At 44.4% G+C, this 23,228-nt stretch overlaps 1 protein-coding gene across 15 annotated transcripts in view; it reads left to right on the top strand.

Annotated features, from left to right (window-relative positions):
• Positions 1–23,228, top strand: part of Zbtb20 (zinc finger and BTB domain containing 20) — a 747,261-nt gene that overhangs the window by 691,724 nt on the left and 32,309 nt on the right. For 12 of the 15 annotated variants that reach the window (XM_028872106.2, XM_028872104.1, XM_028872108.1 and 9 more), the window contains 3 exons: positions 3,896–3,996; positions 6,051–6,102; positions 12,193–12,374. In XM_028872106.2, coding sequence (XP_028727939.1) covers positions 6,083–6,102; positions 12,193–12,374 — 202 coding nt within the window. In that variant the 5' untranslated portion in view covers positions 3,896–3,996; positions 6,051–6,082. Of the gene's footprint in view, positions 1–3,895; positions 3,997–6,050; positions 6,103–11,658; positions 11,823–12,192; positions 12,375–23,228 lie in introns of all 15 variants that reach the window. The other 3 variants (XM_028872128.1, XM_028872129.1, XM_028872130.1) reach the window with 3 other exon arrangements.

Here is a 23,228-nt window from a genome sequence, read left to right as displayed (position 1 = left end):
CTGCTGGCCAACATTGAGTTGGCGAGGCCTCGTGGTACTCTAGAGCCTATAGTATAGACTGATGTTTAAGAGGAAGCTCTCTTGGCCAGTGGAAATGACAGCTAACTCCTGGAAGCCCTGTTCTACTTGCTATGGTAAGCACCACTATCCCAAGACAGTTGTTTTGGGTTGTAGTTTTAATTTGGTTTGGGTCTTTTGTCTGTTTGCTTTGTTTTAGCTTTTCATTTAGGACTAAGAAAGAATGATTCTGTTTGAGGTCAGAGGAGAAATGGAACAAACAATATTTCTTCTATCCCTGGAAGGAAACTAGGCAAGAAAATGAGATGAAACATGGAGCAGCCATTAAATAAGGAGAAAGATAAGTGCAAATTTAAGCACGTCCAGAGCCCGAAGAGTGAACAAAGCTAGCTGGGAATAGAAGTGTTAATTCGGCAAGTCTGCCGACCAGCTATAATAAATTTAACCGTAGAATTACTGCAGCCTGTTCCCACAATGAACTGTAGCCGAAGCTATGGCCTTTTTAAAGTGCGAGGAGCCTCATCCTAGTCTTCAGTCTGAGTTTATCACAGCAGTGGTATTTTCAGTATTATCATAATTATTACTGCTGGTAACATTAGAAAAATCTGCTTCTTTGCTTTTATGATCCACCCTCATTTTAAGGTGTTATTGAACTATAAAATGGTATTTATTTGCTCAGTTTGTTGATGCTAATAACTGAAACAAGTTTGTTATTTTTGAAACATTGTATTCCCACAAACTCTCCCTGTCTCTGGTCTGGCCTTTTGGTCTGGACTTCACTCTTGGTGGTCTGGTAGGCTTATTGGTATTTATCAGGCACTGAAAGATATTTAAAGACACAAGACCTTTTATATCAGTTATCCTTGCTTAGTTGTTAACAAGGATAGGACCTTGAGAAGTCGGCTCCCTTAATCTCCTCATCTGATCACAAGGACAGTGGAGCAGATGAGCTTCAAAGTCCTTTCTGTTCGTCCTCAGTCTCTATGCCTTCTAAGCAAGATTCCTTTTTCCTTTGGAATTGCATTCAGCCAACATCACTTGAACACACATCCATATGCAAGGAATTGTACTCTGGGGGCAGGAAAAGAGGTGTGGTCCTTATTCTATACACCATAGAAGGACTTTGCCAACACCACTATAGCTAAAGACTAGTAACAAGAGAAAAGCTCAAGAAATGCATTGGCACACAAGTCTACCTGATAGTAGAGACTTCAGGATGAATACCCAAGGATACAGGGTGAGCCATCCATGTTTAAGCTTGCTAGAGAATGGACAGCTGTGTGGAAATATGATTGGTCAAAAGGAGTGTGACCTACTGGTAGTAGACTCAGCACAGAAACCCAGCAAGGCTTGTCTGTTCAGATTCTTGCTGGCCTCTCTGTGTAACATTCCTTCTACCTCGGTTGGACAGAACCATTTCTTAACCTGGGGTCTTAGGATCTACTTCCAAACAAGGTACGTCAGGACATTTACGGCCTGTTCCTACACAGAAAGGCATGGGAAGATTAGAATGGTGTTTTTAAGCTTCATGATCTGCTCTTAGGAAAAGGGTTCCAGTTTCTATCTCCTGTTTTGCAGAAAAGAATCTCTCATTTCTGTGACTTGTGTTACGAAAGGAGCTAGGACAGAGGAGGACAAGAGAGAGTCAGAGAGAAAATTTGCTTCTAAGGCTGTTTCTGAAGCCTCCACCCTGGGATATTGTCTCTGCTTTTCAAGAGTGGGGAGAGAAATGATACAAATGGTGATTGGAGTCAGTAGACTGTGCCGGGGGTCCTGCAAATCAGTGCTTGAGGATTCCAGGGCATTTCCCTTTGAGAAATGCTTCCTAAATGAGGTGGCATTTAGTGGCCCATAAAGAAGCTCTATGTAGACATTGAAATTAGAGAAAAATAGCATGAACATGTGGAAAAGAGTGGGACTTTGCTGATGTGTAGAATGAACTATAGACAAGAATTGAAAATTGAATCAGGACCCTTATTACATACTCAATGTCAAGTTGAGAAGTTTGAATTTTATGCAGTCATCAAAGGGGTTTTTGTGCACAGGAGGAATGTGTTTCGGGTGGTGCTTTAGAACACTAATGTACCAGTGTTAGAAAGGTGGAATGTTGGTGTAAAACGAAAAGAAACTAGAAGAAGAGAGGCAGTCAGGAGATGTCCTCCACTGCTCTGGCAGCAGTCGGTAAGAGGTAATGGTGGTGGGTACCAAAAACAAGTAGATTCAGGAAAGTTGACCAGAGGAAGAACTTGGCAGCTGATTGGCTTTGGAAAGGCAAAAACATCAGGATAACTGCTCAACTGTAGACGAGCCATGGAGTAGAGGTAGCACCAACTCTGGGGTAGCAACAGATATGGAGAGAAAGACAAGTGAGGTATGTCTTAAAGTTTCTAACTTCAAAGAGCTGGTAATACTCATCAGAGATGTTAAGTTTCAAAGAGTTAGAGACCCTGAGCTGCTCATCTTTGCCCAAGGTCTCCTGGATACAGTGTGCACACTGGGTGGCCAAATGGTGAGTGCACTGGTCACTCGCTGGCCTTGGAAGACAAGTCAGTGGTACTGCAGAGAGCAAGAGCTAGATAGAGCAGTGTAGATGCTCTCTGGGACGTGCCAGTTGAGGTCCAGGCAAGTGTTCTAGACAAAGTCTGCGGAGGGAAGGTTAAAGAATTTACTATCAAGGGAAGAGGAGAAGGGAACAAGCGGAGTTCAGGACACAGAACAGCAGACTCGAGACAGGGAGACAAGCAGGACAGTGTCTTGCCCCATCACAAAGGTGGGTAAGTTTCAGGGACAAAGTGGACCCTGAGCAGGACCCAGAAGGCAGGAATGTCAGGGGTGACGGGGTAGTGAGCAGGAGGCCCCTGGAGACAGATCATAATCTAAACTTTCTAAGACTGTGCTCCCTGGGGTTAAAGATAAGGAAGGAGACTCTTCAGTTCTCTGCAAAGGGAAGAGGGAGAAGGCAAGAATCCAAACCAGGGAAGTGGCTGTCTTCAGGAGAAGCAGTGCCTGAGCAGGCGCAAGGGAGGGACTGAAGGGAGTCAGAAATACCGGAGCTGGGATGTACCTGGACACCGTGCAGTACTACTCGGCCTGTCAAAAGAAGGCAGCTTTGCCCCTGCCGTGAGTGAGCCTGGACACACTCAGTGAAATAGTCCAGACATAGGACATAGATCAGCATAGCATGCTCTTTCTTACCTGTGGAACCCAAAAGAGGCAAACTCATAGAAGCAGGGGTAAAATGGTGGCTAACATAGGCTATGGGGATGTTCAAAGAATACTAAACTTTATTTAGACATTTTTCTAGCCTAAACAAAAATTTTATTCTAGAAAAGACATACATTCAGAGATCCCCCCCCCCTTCTCTTCTCTTTTCTCTTGCTCCAGGCAGCTACTGAGATTTACAATTTACTGCCTGCCCTAGGATTAAACAACAACAACTATCACCAAAAAATATAATGTGAGGCAGTAGATATACTAATTAGCTTGATTTGTCTATTCCACAGTGAGCACAAACCTCATAACATCGTGATAACATTATGTTATATGTTCTACAAATTTGTGTCAGCTAACAAACAGTCAATACATGTAAAACATCAGAAGCATTGGCTGGGCCAAGTAGAAAAGGTGCTGTCCCATTCTCTCTGGTCTAACCTCCACTCAGCTTCCCAAAGCCACTTCATCTGCACTGCAAGGGTGCTCTGGTGTCTCAGACATCCCAGCAGCCAGCAGAAACACTGCAGAACAAAGGTGCAGAGCCAGCCTCAGTCATGTTCTTAGTTCATCTCTGTCAAAAACCGCTAAATAAATGAGCAGAGAATGCCGTAACCATGACTACTCATTTAACGACCTTTGCTGTTTTGTTGTTTGTTTCTGCTAGATGCAGCCGCTCTCTGTCCCCTGCCCCAATGAACATCTGCACTAGGCCCAAGCCTTGGAGTGACTTACCTGAAGAGTGACACCATTTATCTGAAAACTACTGTAAGTACATTATGCCTCCAGTGAATTAGTTTACTTCATTTAATAGAAGATGATGGTGATGATGATGATGATGATGATGATGATGATAAACCACACAAGTGTAAAAGCAGGTAAAAGTTCAAATAGCTTCATCTTTTAGGTACACTTTCATCTCTTAGGTGACCAGCCCCAATACCCGCAGCTGTTTTCAGCTACCAGCATTCATTACATGCATGCCTGGGTCGTGTTCTCTCCCATCTGTCTCCCATCTCCTGGTGGCTGTGTCATGCTGGATCTCTGTACACCTTGCAGGGACTGGAGCTATTCTACGTGGTCTTGTGTGCCTCTTCCCAAGATGGCGGTAGCTACTCTTCCTGTGCTTACAGCTCATCAGGTGCTCGTCTATTGAGTCTTGCAGTTACTTGTCCTTTCATGTCACCCGGGTCAGATCTCTGAGCCAGCTTCCTTGCCTATGCCTACATGATCTCTGGGACACACCCCATGTTGTTGCTTCCTTGCAACTGTAAGGAGCCAAGGCATCCTTTTGGGACTCGGGGCTCCTCCCACCATATTTCCAGCCCATCGAGCCAGGTCTGCTCTGGCCTCTGGGTGCATGGCACTGTGTAGCTGATTGGGTTCCTTGTACACAGGGTGTTCCTGTAGAAATATATCCCTCACAAGGAAATAAGACAGGTAGGAGAGTCAATATCCACAGGAAACTAATGAAAATTTACTAACTAATCATATTAAAACTAATAGATGAATACATGTTCTTTTTCCACTAAGAAACACCAGAAATTTGAATTGTTTAGAAAGTATGTATGCAAAATAATTATGCATTTTAAAATGAAATCTCATTTTCATTGTACTTACAAGTTTTCCTATACAGTATAAAGCAGTTAATGGGATGGTGATTTGCAGAAGTCTGTGTTACTGGAAAACACTAAACCTGGGAGGCTAATACTCCTCCTCTTAGGGGCCAGATAAGATTTTTCACATTCATGTTATCTGTGTCTTTAGCTGTTCTAGCATACTTCAAATCCAAAGAAATGAAGCTAGAATTTTGTTTAGAGTCTTTTTACCCGTAATGCATTTGGTCTCTTAGATGATAATTGATGATAGCTAGTATGTAGGTGATGGACAGACCTTTCTAGCCAAGATGGGAAATGAAGGACATTGAGTGACTAAGGCCTAATGACATGAGAGAAAAAACATAAATTGTTTCTTCTGCCTATAATCACACAGGGAACTTAATTGCATGATTTATCCTTATGTTCGAGTGCAAGGAGTCCCTTCGAAATCCTCACATCTGAATAGTTTCTCACGTCTGAATTTTGCTTCAAACAGAAGGATGTGTGTGCCAATAGCGCAGTCAGGCTAGGATATGGACTGGTATCAAGGTTTGTGTGTTCTGTACAACTCGTCCATTCTTGTGCTGCAGAGAACACAGACCTAGACCTAAGAATTGGGATCTGATTTTTCTTGGAAATTGCAAGGAAATGCACCTGTTTTTGCCCCAGAATGGTGTTTCATCTTCTCCTGGGCCCTGGGGAATGGACAGGTTGAATTATAACCCTAGTAGTGTCTACTCTTCAGAGACTGCTATATACACCAAAGAAATAGTCACCAAGTCGGAAAAATATTAAAAACAGCAACTTTACAAAAGTGTGTTCCTTTCTGAGAGTGTCCTGGGAGCGGCCAGTGCTCTGCCCCTGTTCCCAAAGTTTGAGAGGTGATGGTTGAAGCAAGTGCTGGGTTTTATCCCAATTACCTGCACACATGCGCAAGCCTGCCTACTTACTGTTGCTGTTGTGATAATTAAGCGAGATGATGTATATAGAGGATCTGGCACAGCAGAGATGACTATATCTACTTACTCCACTAAAATTTGCTGAGCATTCAGTGGGTGCCAGACACTATTCTGGGCACAGGGATATAGTAGCAAGGAACACAAACAAATCCCCACTTGTGAGCTTACATTCAGTTTCCCTGCTCTATAAATGGCAAACAGACAAAATAGGTACATGGAAGCTAACAGAGGACTGATTTGATTTTATTTTCCTTTTTCCTTCCAGAAAGTATAATTGAGAGGAAAAGTGTGAAAGAAATGCAAAGGGGAGACAATAGGTATGCTAATGAATCTTGCCGACCCACCTGCCCTTTCCTGTCCTAGTGCATGACCCAGAGACTTCTCAGGACTCCAGTGCCCAGGCTCACTTGTTCTCTAGCTTCCCTGAGAATCAGGACTAAAGAAGACTTCTGTAAGAGATGGAAAATGGGAGCAGGAAGAAGTGAGAATGTCAGAGCGCACCCTGTGCCATCCTGACTCAGTTCAGAAAACGTGCCCCTCTCTTGGCTTCCAGTTTCCCTGCGATAAAGATGAGATCAACAGCTCTGCATTGTTGCTGATCTCTGGTGCTCCGCCATCATTTGAGAGTGTGCCTTGGTCTCATCTACACCTTGAGATGCAATTCCTTCATCACACTCCCTCCACTTAAACATTTACGTGGAGCTGGGCAGTAGAGGCACATGCCTTTAATCCCAGCACTTGGGAGGCAGAGGCAGGTGGACCTCTGTGAGTTCGAGGCCAGTTACAGAGCTAGTTCCAGGATAGCCAAGGCTACACAATGAACCCTGGCTCAAAAAACAAAGGGGGAGGGGGCAGTGGAGGAGAACCTTTACATGTACCATTGATTTCCTGCCAGGCTCCTGACTACAGTGAGGAAAGACACTGAAAAATATTGTAAATCAGCCCTGCCAAGAAGAATGGGGAAAAAAAGATTGAGATAATAAAATGCTTTAATCATGAAAACATTTTAAATTAATGTGAGAATATTGGGCCAAGTTGTGAAAGGATAAATTGTAAGAAGGCATGATAAGCAACAGTCCTGGAGGTTGGTGTCATGAATAGACCCTAGTGTTCAGGCCGATGGGCTACTGCAGGCCAAGTGCAGCTTGTTTGACCTTCAGCTCCACGGAGCTCTCAGTGAAGCCACAGCAATGAGAAGCATGTGAAGAGAAGAGAGGTGGGGGCGGGGAGACCAGGGTGGGAAGAAGAGGTTGCTGAACCTAACATTCCTTCTCTGTTCACTACAATAACAATCCTTCGGCCCTTGCCCTGACCTAGATATTCAAAAGATTACTAAAATGAAGATGACTTACTTACACAGCTAACATGAACACCACAGAACTCTACTTTTCAAAAAGCTCCACCATAGAATAATTGCTCCTGGGCCAGCACTGTACTAAACATGGCCTGGCTCATCTCCTTTACTCTTACCCACAGCCCACAGCCGGAAGGGATCTCTGTTCCCATTTTGCAGATGGGGATCATGGGGGCTCAGAGATGCTGACTGACCTGCCTTGGGCACATGGCTGCTAGCTGTGGAGCTCAGTTTTCCTAAGTCCCCCTCCCCAGGTGGGAGTGGTGGTGGCTTTTTACTTCCACCCCAGCCCCTCCCCAGACACTCTACAGTTGTGAAGCAGAGGAGGGAAATAGGGGCCACTCCAAAAAGGCTGAGGAAGGCATCGCTGCTCTAAATTATCCTGATCCAATGACTGAGTAATTATTTATCAAAGGGAGGTTCTGACTAATCCTTTCCTATCTAACCAGGCTGGTAAGTGGAAAGCCTGCTAATGTGCAGGAGAGGGTGGGAGCCCACTGAAGGGAGAGAATTGGGAGAGAGAGATAGAAGCACTCGCCTCTCAACAGACCCTGGAGACTGATAAGAGCTCACACGGATAAAATATTTATTTTTCCATATGTTGCAGAAAGTATTGCCATCACTGTATGTGTGCGATATGTGCGAAGGAGTGTGAACTATATACATCCAACACCACCGATCTGCCTAATTTCAATGCATTTAACATGCTTAATACCTAACAGCGCATCCATATGTTTTAATGCATATTTCTTTGCACAAACAATATGGTCTAGTTAGGGAAGAGCCAGAATCCTCCACAGCCTTGCTCACTGCTATATTTCAGCCCTAAACTTTCTGGCAGGGCCAGCACAGGGAGAGTTAAAAAACAGAAGGCTCTGCTGGCTAGCTCGGCCGGCGCCCTTCACCTTAAACCGCCTTCCTATTTCTTAAAGCAGCCTTTTTCTCATAACAAAAATGTTCACAGTGGGGAGATGAAAATGTTTTTGTTCTCTTTGGACAATTGGGACATGTTCAGTCAGAATGTCAGCACTGACCGTTGAAAGGCGGGTGCCTGCGGCCACACTTTTTTTTTTTCTTTTCTTTTTTTCTGTTTTTTTGAATGCAGAGCTCCACCAGTGTGGCGGGAGGAAGTGCACAATGATTGGCCTGTTTTTCTGTGGAAGTGTTCAGGGTACACCCAGTTTTGCTTTGCATATATTTACGAAACATCTGCCCTTTTCTTGTTCTGAAGTCTTTCTCGCTCACAATCCCTTTCCCCTTTCCCCCGGGTTTTTCTTTGTTGTTGTTGGCCTGTCTGACTTTTTCGTTGAAGTTTTCATTTTCCGGTTGAGGGGCCACCTCATCACAGTGTGTAATTTTAACAGAGAGAGAGAGAGAGAGAGAGAGAGAGAGAGAGAGAGAGAGAGAGAGGGAGGAAGAGGGAGAGAGAGAGAGAGAGAGAGAGAGAGAGAGAGAGATGCACAGCAGGCGGGGGAGAGAACGAACTTGAAAGAGACTGAGAGGCCAGAGAGAGCTTGGCAAACCAACCTTTGGCATGGTGACCAGGAGGAAGGTTCTGGTAGGAGTTTGCTCTCTGAAATGCTGCCTGAAGTCAGCCAGTGTGCTGCTGCCCTCTACAGACTCCAGGGGATAGTGCAAGCCACACGGGCTTGTACAGACACGTCCTCAGATGGGCCATGTTTATACAATCCTTTTTATGCAACCAAAGAAGGCATTTTGGTTAATTACAAGAGAGCTTGCTCTTTCCTCCTTAATAAACCACAAACTGCAAAAGAAAAAAAACGGGTCGTAGAAGAGCACCTGTGCGTGTCAGACAGCCTGGTGTTAGCTGTTGCTGTTTCTTGGCTTCAGAAAAAGGAGTCCCAAAGAATTGTGAAAGAGGTGGGGTAGGAGAGGAGCTGCTCCGACAGACAGTGTGCAGTGCTCTTGTCTGTGCCCTGGGAAACGGCCAATGGTAAAAGGGTAAATAAAGGGATAGTAAGCGAATAAGGGCAGGAGCCAGGTAGGTTGGTTTTGAATGTATTCTTCTTGGAGAGGTAGCTGTAACGGCCTCCCAAGGTGCTCTGAGACATGAGGTGATGCACAGGATTTCAGACAGGTATCAAAACCCAGTTCAAGACAAGAGGCGAGGATGTAAACAGTGCAGTTTCTCCAGGCTTAAATTAGAGTCATTGGGTGGTTGGGCAGTGTGCTAGTGCTTGGAAGAGAGCACCCTTAATTCTCCGAGCCACGTGTCTGAAACTAGCTCAGGCCTCGTCTGTAAGCCCCAGAGGTCATTTCTTTTCTGCTACATGGTAATGGCCATTGGTGATATGTCCCTACATTTAGATGGATTACAAAGACCAGCCACTCTTATTAAATACTCTTCATGTAATCAATGAGAAAGCAACCAATCCAGGTTGATTCCACTGCTGCATAAAAACTAGGAAGCTTAATTGAGATTCAGACTGGGACTAGTCTCCAAGTATACTTGAATTTCAGCTCTGTTGAATTCCATCAGCAAACAGCTTTTGAATGGCTGCTGTGTATCAGTTGCCCTGGTTCACAGTATAGACTAGACAGGGAACTCTGGGAGGACAGGACCCAGACTGTATAACACATCCCAGCCACATGGTATTTGTGAAATGACCATGTGGATGAGTGAATGAGGGGAGGCGCGGAAAGGCAGAAGGCAAGGAAGGATGAACACCAGGACTGCAACAATAACTAAAACCTCCCCTTCCCACAGAGAGGTCATTCTCTCCTAGAAGTAGTGGCATGTAACGAACCGTTTACTGAAAGAAGATCTAGTGAGTCAAACAAGAATGCTGAAACTACTGAGAGAGTTCAGGATCATCTGGAGAAGAGTCATCCGTTCAGAAAGAGGGGACCCACAGCAGTATAACGTGGAGCTCGCATTTAATGAGTGTGAAGGGCACACCTCTTTTCACCAGGCAGAGATGAGAAGAGGCTGTTCAAAGCAAGAACAGTAATGAGTAAAGGTGAAGCGCCCAGAATGTACATTCCAGAGCCCTGGGAATGATCAACAAGCTCCAAGGTGGCCAATATGTGGGACCCATGAGATAAGATGGGGCAGATAAGGAACTGACCTTGAATGCCAGACTGCCATGGTCCTGCAGGATTTAGTGAATGGAAAGCAGCAGGACTGGGGGGGGAGGGGGGTAGTGGGCAGCGCTGCACCAGGAAGGGTTATGGCAGCTGCCTGCGGAGGGAGCAGACCTGAGAGGACTGCATGGGTAAGCTGAGGCAGAGGAAGGTGAGCGCTGTACCTGGAGCTTCTGCAGCAGACCTCACTACTAGAAATAGACATCTCCTAGGGGAAACAAAGGGGGAGGTTTGACTCTGGAGACTTTGACCTTGGATGCTTTCTTAATTTGAAAAACCAGAGTAACAGATCCTTGGGGGTCCCCGAGGTAGGCATAGGATTCAAGGGTTAGCCCCAGAGTCACCCATTCGGCAATGATAAGGCTTGTTTTTGTTATGTTGGCTTTCTCCACACTGAGAAATATATCAGAAAGTCCCCCCTCCCCCCAATTCCAATCTTTACCATGCTATTTCTGCCTTGTGCCCTCTGAAGAAACAGATTTGATTTCACAACCTGTTGGACTAAAAACACAGCATACTAATCATAACACCATATTCTGCGAGGGCAGATTTGACTACCCAGTACAACATATTTCAATACGAAATATTCTGTATACAAGTCCAATGCCATGCTCATAGAAACAAGGAGAACATGGAAACACAGCGACTTACAACAAATTATGTCCCACACATAATCTATCCAAAAATAAAAAAAAAAAAACATACTCTATGGTTACATAGAGATAGAAAAAGACACAAAGCCACAGAAACTGGGCATGTGCTCACGGAGGAACTCATAATCCCTTTTATCTGGGGCCTGGGGTCCGGCTGCTCTAGATGCTGCTTTGCGAGTTACTGTGGATTGCACTGCCATGGGGAAAGGAGCCCTGAGCTGACTGACGGCTGAACTATTGCACTTTCTATTACTGACCCCGAATAATACTTCCACCCTTCTGTTCCCCGTCAGCAATCGCTTTCTCACAAGGCAAATCCCAGCCACACTCCTAAACTCCCGGAGCCCGGACTAAAGCTAAGATCAAAGGGCAGCTTAAGGCCTGGATGAATAGAGTAGGGTGGAGAGTGTGTGCGTGTGCGTGTGCGTGTGTGTGCATGCGTGTGTGTGTGTGTGTGTGTGTGTGTGTGTGTGTGTGTGCGCGCGCGCGTGCGTGCGTGCATGCCACCTTCCCTCTTTTACCTACTGGAACCTAAGCTCTTCTCAGTGGCTTTTCACTGTCTACTGTACACCACCCCTTCCACTGCCCCTCTCGTCTGGACAGCCTGCAGGTTGAGGCTGTGATTTGAAATTATGCATTGACTTCAAATAAAACTAATAGAAACAGGAGAGTGGGATACTCCATAGTGTGTTCCAAGAACAGAGACTTGAAGCTAGAAGGAGCCTTGTAGGGCCTTCTAATCTAAGCCCTTTATTTTGCAGATGAGGAAACTGAAGCCCAGAGAGGTGAAGTGAGGTGCCCAAAGCCACACAGCAAGTTGCAGGCACAGCTAGTACCGTAGCTCAAGTCTCCTGACTCCCAGTCCAGTGCTCTTCCCATTACTCCACGGGTCCTGTCTCTAAGCGTCCTGACAAATGCTAGAACGGTAAACCTCCACTAGTATTTTTTCCAGACCATGTTAGAACTCTAAGGGGGGAAAAGGATGCTTTCTTGGATAATGTCAGCCATACGTAGCTCAAGCTGTCTAAAGTTCTGGGACAGGGTCTTTTTATACAGCCAACAGAGTCCAAATGTGGTGCTGTTTGCTTGGCCCATATGCTTTCATGTGTTCCCAGTTAGGCCATTACTGGAGGGAAAAAAACAAGAATCAGCTTGTTTTAAAACAAGGGACATACTGGACTCCCTCCCATCCCCCTTCAGAAAAAAAAAAATCAAGTTATCTTTAACAGATTCTAAAAATGCCTTTTCCCAAATATGCAGTCAGTTCCTTCAAAGGGCCCTTTGTTTATTCTCAGGAAGAAACCCAAGACAGCTGAAAACCAGAAGGCATCTGAGGAGAATGAGATTACTCAGCCGGGTGGATCCAGCGCCAAGCCGGGCCTTCCCTGCCTGAACTTTGAAGCTGTTTTGTCTCCAGCCCTCATCCACTCAACACATTCACTGACAAACTCTCACGCTCACACCGGGTCGTCTGATTGTGAGTACACCAGTGAGGTGATGGTGTCTTCCCAGCGCTTGGCATGGTGCTTCTCCCCCCGCGCACCCCCCCCCCCCCCCGCCCGCCCGCCCAGGGTTCTGGCTGTTTTGCATTCAGAGCAAGCTGTTTCCATTTGGTCTTCCCGAGTAGCCAAGAGTAGCATGCCACCCACCATTTTGATCCAGCCAGCATCTATATTTTCTAAACCAGAGTATCTTTTCAAGCCAGGTGACCAGGCATTTGGCCCCGAAATGCTGATTAATTACATGGGCCCCATTCTCTTTCATGAGTAGCTCACAAAAAGAAGCGATATTGCTGCTTTCCGATTGTTCTTGCTCGCAGTAAAGGCCCTTCTACCGTTACTAAATGGAACAACCAAATATGGACCTCAGAAGACCAGCGAGACACAAGGAAACAACCCTTTCCAAATTACATAACCCAAGTCAGATTTGCATTAGTTCTTGGAGTCTCATGTAGCTTGGCTGAATGTCGGTCTTTCCAGTTTTTAATTCATTTTGAAGTGGTTAAAGGGTAGCACACATTTACAGAAGACAAGAGAATGGCTTCCAAGAATCCAAAAGCCACCCAGACTTCACATAGCCAATAAGAATGCAGGTTAAAAATATTTTTTAATTAAAACAACTGCCTATGGGCTAAATTTGGCAATGGGCACTTAATGAGAGTCGTCACTATTGAAATCACTTCTTTGCTGTTTATTTTTGCCATCTCACTAATCTAGAAGTCTCTTCTGAATTCTATTTTAAGAAAGTTGATAAATCACGTTAGGAGGCTGTTTCTCGTTTCTCAAGTGTAACCCAGTACTTGAGAGAGGAACACATGTGTTGACAATACCAAACCGAAAAAGTATTCCTTTTAGCTTCAAGATGCCCAACAACTCTTCTGAACTGATCTCTCCACAGGGTGTCTGGTAACAGGCAGAGAGTTGGCATAATGGAGTGAGTTATATATACCAAGAAAGCTTTATTCCCCAAAAGGGCTCCATTTATCCTGTTCCTCAAAGACAAAATTCAAAAAAAAAAAAAAAAAAAAATCTCCATTAGGAAATGAAATTCCAAATCCCTTGCTGTTATTTTTCTCGCAGAACAAATGTAAAATTCTGCAAGGAGGACAAAGGGTGAATCTGGGAGAGTCCCTCCCCCACCACCCACTTTGCCATCATAGCCTCTAGACAGAGGATGTGAGCTAGGGCAGGGGTTGGGCCGCAGCCACACTCCAGCTGTCACTGGAAAATGGAAAGAAAATGAGATCCAAGTCACTAAGTGCCACGTGATCTGTACAGTCAAACTTGTGGCTTCTTTTTTTTTTTCGGGGGGGGCGGGGTGCGGAAGCAGGGACTTTATCCTGTGAACCATCATCATAGTCATGTCCTTGGACTTTCTTGCCCGGAAGTCTCCAGCCTAATAGTAATTACAGGAAGAACTTGAAACTAGCATGGCACAGTGCCCCACAGACTTGTGCACGCTGCCCCTGCAGACCAGGAAGGTGGCTTTCCCTCTGGTAGAAGGCATGTTGTCTTGGTGTGTACACCTTCATCACCTGGCTTCCCGCCACACCTCTGGGGAGATTGTAGAGGACGGCCCAGAGAGCTGGTCCAACCAAATAATGCCGTACTGAAGAGAAAAACCACAGTGCTTCACGTACAGTATTGTAAGCATCCTCTGGCCAGGCCGTGCTTGCCCTTCTTGCCTGGCATATGTAGAAGGAGCAAGACGGTATTGTCACTACAGATCCTATGGAAGCCCGCAGAGTGGAGCTCAGTGGGGGGTGTGAGTACAGTTGGAAGGAGTCCGAAGTGGGAGGAGACACTTCATCTCAGCTGTCTAGAAAGTCACTTTGATTTTGCCATTAAGATGTGTAAGTCTTCTCCACACCGACCTGTTGTTGAAACAGATTATACTTCTCTCCAAACATATTTGGATTGTAGTTTGTCCTGATTTGAGCCTACACTTAGAGGAAGATTGTTTTTAGGAAAGATTCACAGAAATCTGTCCATTTGGAGGTTGCTTGAGAGAAGACAGGAAAGGAGTTTATTTTAAGCTGTTAAATTTTTTGGATGCTCTTCTTGCATTCAAGAGAATTTTTTTTTACTTTAAAATGTCATTCTTACCATAGATTAATTTAAAAGCCTAATTTCTTTAAGGTAAAATATTCAGTTCCTATTTAGAATGAACAGATTTGGGGCATTTAAAAATAGTGCCCTTGACTTGTTAGTCTCTTTAACTTCAGGAACATTCTACCAGTATGTGGTGTTCAAGCTTTCACAAGTGCTTGAATTTTCATAGCACCTTTTTATTTTGTTGTGTGCTTAGCAAAATTATTCTTAGTCATGACTTAATGCCCAGTTCCTGTCCGTCAGCATGATTCTTCCCAATTTACAGATGAGAGAGCTGAGAAAACTGACACCTGACTGAGGAAGGATTTGCCTGCAGTTCACTCACGTGGGTGCTGACGAGCGCTTACGAATCTGCTCTTATTCTGAGCATCCAGAACTCTCTGTTCAAAGCGCGCGCAAAGATGGTATTCCTAGCTATAAACAGGCATCTTGGAAGTGTGTGGCTACTCATAATGGTGATGTGGTTCAAAACCACAGTAGATAAATCGTCCCCACAGAAGAGAAGTCAGCTCTGTTGTAACTAGGAAAGGTGACAAACCACGGTGCTTTTGCATATACTCGTGTAGAGATGATCAGCCCCGTGCCCTAAATGATCAATTGGCCATATAGCCTCTGTGCTGTGGCACTGTCGCCTTGGCCAAAGATCCTAGTGATGTCCAAAAGCAGAAGTAGCACAGTCGATAGGCTTTCCTTCAGCGAGATGCTGCTGTTATCTTGCCACAGAAATGCATGCTGTTTGGCGATGCACTCCCCAACACAATCTCCTCTCAGCACTATTTCCATTACCACAGAGCTTGTCACCTCTACAGCACTTCTGAAAGCATAATGGTAAACAAATTCAGATGACGATAATAGAAGGCATTAAGATGAATTGGGGAATAGAAAGGGTGCAAGAGCCCTAGGTGTTTGGTAGCGCAGTTAGCCCACCAAACAGTCTGTATACGCACTGAGCCCAGCTCAGTACTGAAACAGGACAAAATGGAGTCAATAGAGCAGACGATGTCCTCCATATGAAAAGCCTGCCCTGACAACTAGCAAGCTGTAGCACGTCACAGTCAGACTCATGCGATAGACGCAGCCAGAACTTTTACTTGCATATTCCTTCCATTTGTTTTCCCCCCAGATAAGGCTCCCATGGAAGGGGGAAGCACATCTCCCTTTGGTGGTCCTCCCTGCTCCTGCGGGAGATCTGCATTAGTTTCTTTTGTCAGAAGCTGACATCCATGGTCACTTACCTTCCAGTGTTTTTGTGCTGGACTCATCAGACTGTCTGGTTTTTGTGTCCTTGCCAAGATGCATTTTTTCATTAACAGTTTTTATTTATTTTTAATTTAACCTTTACACATTACCAAACTGCTGCGTGGGTGGGTTTAAGTTTAGCTGTGTAGGTAGCATGGTGCTGCTGAGGCTTCCTGCTGTCCAGGAGACTGTGGGCTCTTCCTTTCCTGGCTCCTGCCTGCCATCTTCCCTGGCCTCCTCTCTGTCTCTCTGTCTCTGTCTCTCTGTCTCTCTCTGTCGTCTTTCTCTCTCTCTCTCTGTCTCTCTCTGTCTTTCTCTCTCTCTCTCTCTCTCTCTCTCTCTCTCTCTCTCTCTCTCTCTCTCTCCCTTCACTCATCCAAGGCCCTGTGATTAAATTTTTAGTACACTTGGATCATTTTGAACTTTTAAGCAATTTCTGGGAGAACAAAACAAAGAGGATTTTTATGGCAAACTCCATTAATGCCACATTAAGGCTGACATTTTAATTACCCCCAAGTCAGGAAATGCAAAGTTCAGGTTCCCACAGCAACAGAAACTGTCCCCTTGAGTGCCGAGCGAGCGCAGCGTCCCGGCAGGCTCTTTCATTCCGTGGTTACACAACACCCAACCCCGGCCGGCATGTGAACGTTGTTAGTAGCCATGTCTGTGCGGAGGAGCAGCCTCTACCCTTTGTGGCTCACCGTGGCTCCAGTTGAGGCTATGAGCCGTCAGTGCCCCTCCCCAAACCATCTCTGCGCATTACCCTGTAACGGAAGACATGCTCTACATGTGCACGCAGACAGGATTAAAGTTGCTGTGGGGACATTAACTCTGGTTTCCGGACTTCCGTGCCAGTCACATTGAAACCATAATGTTGTAATTTTTGGCATGTAATAAATGTGCGTTTCATGTACACAGACAGAAAGAAGCATAAAATGTATTTTAAAGAGCAATTAATTACTAACTTTGTGATTAAAAACCATTTGGTGCGTGTTCCTTCCCATTTAGCGTCAGCTGCTGGTCTTAGCCAGGCCTAATAGATGACATACTGTGTCCCATCCTGGATCTCAGATGTACTTACTGTATGTTCCTGTTCTTCTAGATAATTAATTCCTTAGTAACGCTGTAGGGGAAAACAAAATGGAAGGAATATGCAAGCATGTAAATAGGGTAAGGGAGACTTTGAAGGAAATGATTCATTTCTGCAAATAAACCTCTGAGTCCCTGATAAAGAGCCAGAAATCTGCTAAGTGGGTGTAGACAAAGGTTCCTGGCCACCTTGGAGCATCTGGTCCTGGGCCGTAAGAACAACTTGAAAGCAGATTTTCCCTCATGAATTCCAGGCTTGCCCAGTGGAGGAGTGACTTTCCTAACTCCTTAGGCTTCAGAATTTAAAGGTTACTTTATTCTCTAATGACCAGAGTGTATTTTCAAAATGGGGTGTGTTGGGGGGGGTTAGGGAATTGAGGTAAAAGGTGAGCTTTGCAAAAGAGCCCCTCATTTAGAGCATAGTGTTTTCTCCCTCTGTATATTAATCTGGTTGACCCATTTGTGTTAGAGAAGGGCGTGTCTCAAAACAACTGAACAAGTTTGTGAGTAAAAGGGATCATTAGCAATACGCTGTGGCAGGTCTTTGAAAATCAAGTCCTTGGGTATATAATGGAAATTAGGAGACATAAAAATTGTACTGGAAAGGTGTGTGTGTGGCTTAAACCCCAGCACAGCCTTCGGGGTGGGGGGCATGCTCATTGAAGACCCTCCTGCTATTCGCTCATTCTCTCCTGTCATGCATTCCTTTTTTTGCTCAGTTTGGTTGCATATGGTATTTAACCTTTAAGAAAGAAACTCCAGTCTTTCAGGGCTCTGATTTGCTGTACTTGGGCTGTCTCTAAGTGTGAATGTATGTCTGTGTGAGTGAAAACTGCTCAAGCAAGTTTGAAGGTCTCTCTGGCAAATTTGACTGCGTGTTCAGAAAGTTTCCAATCGGAAAGCTGATTCAGTAGAAAACCTTCCAAAACCTTCCTGAGGCACCTGTTCACATGGAAAGAGTGGATTACTGTTGGAGGTGCTCAGAAGGCAGTGTTTGTAACTGAAGATCTCTGCTCTGCCAAAAAAATGAAAACCATTTTGGCCCCAGAAAACCTCTATAAATGTTCAAAATGTATAATCAAACAAAGACTTCATTTGGATTCTGATGCGTGTATCTCAGCAGATGTGTCTAAACTAACTGGAATCCCACGGGGGCAGCTGAACTGGATTTTGGTATGTCTTGATAACTGAAAGAGTTATTCTTAGACTTTGGAAGGACAAAAATGGTCCATCTGTGAAGAACCGTAATAGAGACATGGCAAAAAACAGCACCCTCTGACAGAGTTATTTATGGAATTTAGGACAAGTTGGACAATCCTGAAAACATTTTGGGGTCACACTAATTTGCGGGAGAAATGCAGCCAAAAAGGGAAGAGAGATAACAACCACAGATAGTTACTATGCCATGGCTTGGCTAATTAATTTTCTAATCAATTAGGTATCAATTAAGTAGTAAATAGAGCACCTGTAATGTAAGTAGGTGCTGTGTCTGCCTCCGGGGTTCTGTCTCCTCCAAGCCCTATAAGGAACTGAGTGTTTATCTTCTTTTCCTTCCTAACAGTGGAAACTGATCTTCTGCTAGTCTATTAACCGAGTACATGTGGATTTCATTTCTTCAAGAGTCTTTCCCTTTTTAAAAAGTCACCTTCCTACCTATGAGTTAGTTAACACAGGATGTCTTTGGGACTATTTTTATTACCTTTTATACCCTCTTATTCAGAGATTTTAATGCTGAGTGCAGCACTTCCACATTACAAAGCCAGTTGTTTGCTTGTTTGTTTTGTCTTGCTCAAATTTTCTAGAGTTAGTATTTATTGTGCTTGGGAATCATACTTTTTCTTCTTAAGACATCTTTGTCGTCTCTTTCCTCGCACTCACTGAACGTGGTACTGACTCTTTAGAGTCAGTCTGCTTCTGCGAGAACTTACTGGGAACAGCAGCCTCAGGACTGCTCACCAGCCAGTTGACTAGATGTGTTGAAGGCGGAGGGCCTTTGGACAGGTGTCATCCAGGAGGTAGTTTTACCAGCTGGGCTCCAGGGCTTGGAGACATAGAGTCTTGTAAAGAGGAGCAGATACAATCTTAAAGGACTGCCCTACAGGGTGGTTGAAAATGCATCTCAGCACCATGACCCTCGGCATCCATTCATTTGCTCAGCCTTTGTGTGTAGAATACATGTATGTGTCCATGTGTAGCTTTACTGAGTCCTGTGGGTACCCAAAGGTAAAAACAGAGTTGGCCACCAACAGTGTTAAAACGTAGTCTATGTCTTCAAGTCACCATTATCTTAGAATTCAGAATGGTTATGAAATACACTATACTCCATTAACATCTAGTTAAGTTTATTGAAGAGGTTCCAATTGACCTCTTTTGAAAAGTAAATAAAATTTCATTGACTGTGAGGCATTCAGGTAAAGTAGGATGAGTTTACAGTCTAATTCAAGACTTAAAAATTCTCAGGAAAGGTTTAAGGGGACTTTTCACCATCAAAACTCTGCTTAGGGCAGGTCTAACTTAGCCACCAGTCTGTGGAGCCTACAGGGATGGGAGAGGTTACTTGCAGAAAGGAGAACACTCAAGAGGCAGGAGGAGTGGAAGCCGAGGGAGCAGACAGAGATAAAGAGGAGCACTCCGGAAGACAACTGCTACTAAGTATGAGATGGGAAATTATCCGAGATAACACCACCAAGATACCCAAGCCAGAAGACTGAGGGATCCGGGCCTGCTGGATCAGGTCTACAGTCCTAACCACTCAGGAGGCTACCGCAGGAAGATCACAAGTTCAAGACCTGCCCTGGCTACAAAGCAAGTTCAAGGTCAGTCTGGTCATCTTATCAAGTCTCTTTCTCAAAACAACAGAACAGAAATCCAAACAAGTAAGCAAGCCAACAAAGACCACAGAAGAAGAAAAGAAACATGGCTGAGATGCAGCTAAGTGGTAGAGGCTTGCATAGGATGCACAGGGCCCGGGGTTCAGTCCCCAACAAGGGAGGGGTGGACTTAGGAAAACAGAGTAGAGCACAAAGCCTGAAACATGGGGTATTCCCACTGCAAACAGAACATCGAGTTACAAACGGGGTCCTAGATTACAGTAGAAATAGTGGAAATTAGGGGCAGGAAACCTTTTGGCCAAGAGGACATAATTTATGCCATAAATACAGCAGTAAACTTCAAAGAAGACTTTGTTGAAAGAAAAAAAAGGGGAAATAGAACCTGGGGAATGTTTACATTGAGTGATAAGAAGAGAACAAGGAATCTTCAAAGAAGGGGAAAAAAAGATCTGAGAGATAGGAGGAAACCAGGAGAGTTGTGGGATCATGGGGAGGGGAGGGGTCAGCCACAGACAGCAGGGAGGCAGGGATCTGGGCAAAGGTCACCTCAGAGTGGCTGTCATGAGGACAGAATCAGGTGTCTGTCTGTCTCTGTCTCTCTCTCTCTCTCTCTCTCTCTCTCTCTCTCTCTCTCTCTCTCTCTCACACACACACACACACACACACACACACACACACACACTATGATACAGAGGTGTTCAGAAACAAACAAGATAAATGGTAAAGCAACATTTGCAAACAGCTTTTTAAAAGAAATTTAATGATTTAAAGACTGACAAGTAACTCAAAGATGGGATCTTGAGTATTTTTAAGATGCCGGAGTCCCAAGCCCTTTTAGAAACGGGGGTAGGGGGTGTGGAGTGGGGTGGTAGGGTGGAGGTATGAAGAAAGACTCCATAAACAGGTACAGTAAGAGGGAATTAGATCCCATCCACAGGACAGTGCAGGTAAAAAGATGTGACAGGAACTAGAGGCCAGATGAATCAGTGACCATTGGACTGGTTCTTTACCCGCCTCTTTCTTTTCCTTTTGCTTAATGAGAGCAAATGTTTTGTAAGCGTCATTGGATATGTCCTGTGAGAGCTTCACTGACACCCACTTCATCTGAGGACAAGTATCAGATACTCGGAGTTGTTAGATTTTCTAACTATGCTATTTAGAGGGCCCTGTTCTGTGTCTTCCTCTCCTGACAGACCCCGTACAAATGTCCGTATAGTTACTTGTAGTAGCACACACTCCTCTGTATCAAACATCATGAGGCATCCTCAGCTTCATTTCTGGGGGCCAAAGAGGATTAAACCTGGCCACTTAGAGTATTTGCTTTCTTTAATAGCTAAAATTTCAAAAGCCTTTGCCATCTGGATACACAGTATCTGACATTGCTTCTACTTCAGGATGGTGATCTGGAACCAATTTAATCAAATATTACTTTGCTACTAAATTACCTGCAAAACTAAATGAAAAGTATTTTATCATCACTGGAAATTATTTAAACAACCACGAGAAAGAATCTTGAACATCCTTCACAGTTTCACAAGGCAGAATGACTTCACACTTGATAGTAAATTGGCCATAAGAAGGTTTTCCTGTCTTCCCCAATCCTGAAAGCTCCCTCCTGCTTATCTAGCCTGAGCCACCTCAGCATTATTCCTGTTTTCACCTTTATGTCAGGGTCAGAAGTCAGGGCATATGGACATTTTAAGGACACCTGGTAGAACACCAGTTAAGAAATCTCAAGATGTGATCACCAGATTAACTGAACCATCTAATCACTTGCTGTCTCTACTCTCTCCGTCCCCTGGCCAGGAAGTGGATGGAAGGGAGGTAGTGGAACTCCAGCCTATAAGTGCAGTTTGCATGCTTTCAGTTACTACCCTCTGCCTTGTTTCCTTGTATGCACAGCATCCATGCCATCCATTATTGTAAAGAAAGATGAGGTAGAGTGCTGGATGTAAAGCTCCCTGAAGTGTCAGCACTAGAGAGACAGCCAACCCTCAGGGGTTTGACCACCAACTGATAGCTGCTCCTCTTCCTCAGCTTCTTCTGTTACTTCTATTTCTGTTTTTATTTTTTGACACAGGGTCTCATAGCCCAGGCTAGATTTGAACTTGGGATCTTTCTGCCTTCTCCTCTGGAGTGTGAGTGTCACAGACAGGCGCTACTGTGCTCAGTGTCAGTTTAGATGTCTTAAATTATGATGACAGTTGTATCGGGGGCCCATACTTGCTGAGTGAGAACCACTGAAACTCAAAATCCTCAATTTGTAAGAGGAGAAGAAAGCCTGCCACCCTCTCCTTGTCCTTTCTGGACTCAGGCCTCTGTGGACCAGGAAGCCTCTCCACTGATTTCTTAGCCTTTTTTTTTCTTTTAATCTCTACATTGTTGATTTACTTTCCTAAAAATGAAAGAGGACTAATATTTAGTAAGCATCCAGTCTGTGTCAAATACATTGTCATAGCATTCTTATAAATACCACATTTTATAGATAAGGATGTTCTCTGGTGCTCAGAAAAGTTTTAAACAAAAGCCTTCTGGACACTTTCTCCTTGGTGTGAGGAAGGGTTAGAACATTCCAGTAGAGCTGGATGATAAAGTTATCCAACCAAGTTCCTTGTGCTGCATTTTCATTATGGGGGTTTTCAAATGATGGAGAAGGGAATGTAGTGCTTCACTGTCTCCCTCAGATGTCAAATCTGCACATGCCCATGTAAGTTTTCCATGTCCAAATACATGAAGAGAACAGAAACCAAACCTTAAAACAGACCGACCATTGTTCTTCCACATCAGAGAGCCTTTTGCAAAGAGAAATGCAAGAAGAAAAAAAAAGGATCTCTTTGAAAGACAGTCTTCATGATGGCTTTATAGTATTTTGAGGTAATTCAAAATCAGGTACAGTTAGAAAAGAAAATGTGTTTGAAGGAGCAGAGGATTACTCTCTGTCACCTGACCCAGCTACCTTCTCCACTTCTAAAGCAGTTTGCAGTAGTTAAAAGGAAAATGCAACCTGAAGAAATTCATCTCGGCTTGTTGGCTTTATCCCCTTCCTGCCCTGTGGTACCCACATAGTTTGGGGTAGTGTGTAGAGATGGTTTGGACATTTGCTTCTCCTGCTTCCTGAGTATTTCTGCTGCTGGGTGTAGAATTGCAAGGACACACATGGAGGAACTTGATCCTCAAGTCTTCCTGTAATAGCTGCACATTGAAAGCCAAAGCAGATTATGTGCAAGTCTGTATACATCCCAAGTCAGAGCTTTACAACGTTAACTTACTGAGTCATGATTTCTGCATCTTGTATGCAGAATTCCTTAAATCACATGTTGATGGCTAATCAGCAGAATCCAAAGACGCAAATTAGATGGTACAATATTTACAGAGAAAATATATGTGTAGCTCAAAAAGTAACGATCCTCACACTTACCATCCCACCCAAAAGGGAAAAAAAAAAAAGTAGTAGTGTTGCAATCTGAACTCTCAACATTGTAGCCGAGAAAGGATTCAATCTAACAGTAGAAGGGAGCTTAAGACAAAATTTTTTTGATAGCAGGGATCCAAACCCTCAGG

Source organism: Peromyscus leucopus, chromosome 12 (genome assembly GCF_004664715.2).
Source record: "Peromyscus leucopus breed LL Stock chromosome 12, UCI_PerLeu_2.1, whole genome shotgun sequence".
In the NCBI taxonomy this organism is placed as follows: domain Eukaryota; kingdom Metazoa; phylum Chordata; class Mammalia; order Rodentia; family Cricetidae; genus Peromyscus; species Peromyscus leucopus.
The sequence above is the reverse complement of the archived record's forward strand: the minus strand, read 5'-3'. Positions and strand labels throughout refer to the sequence as shown.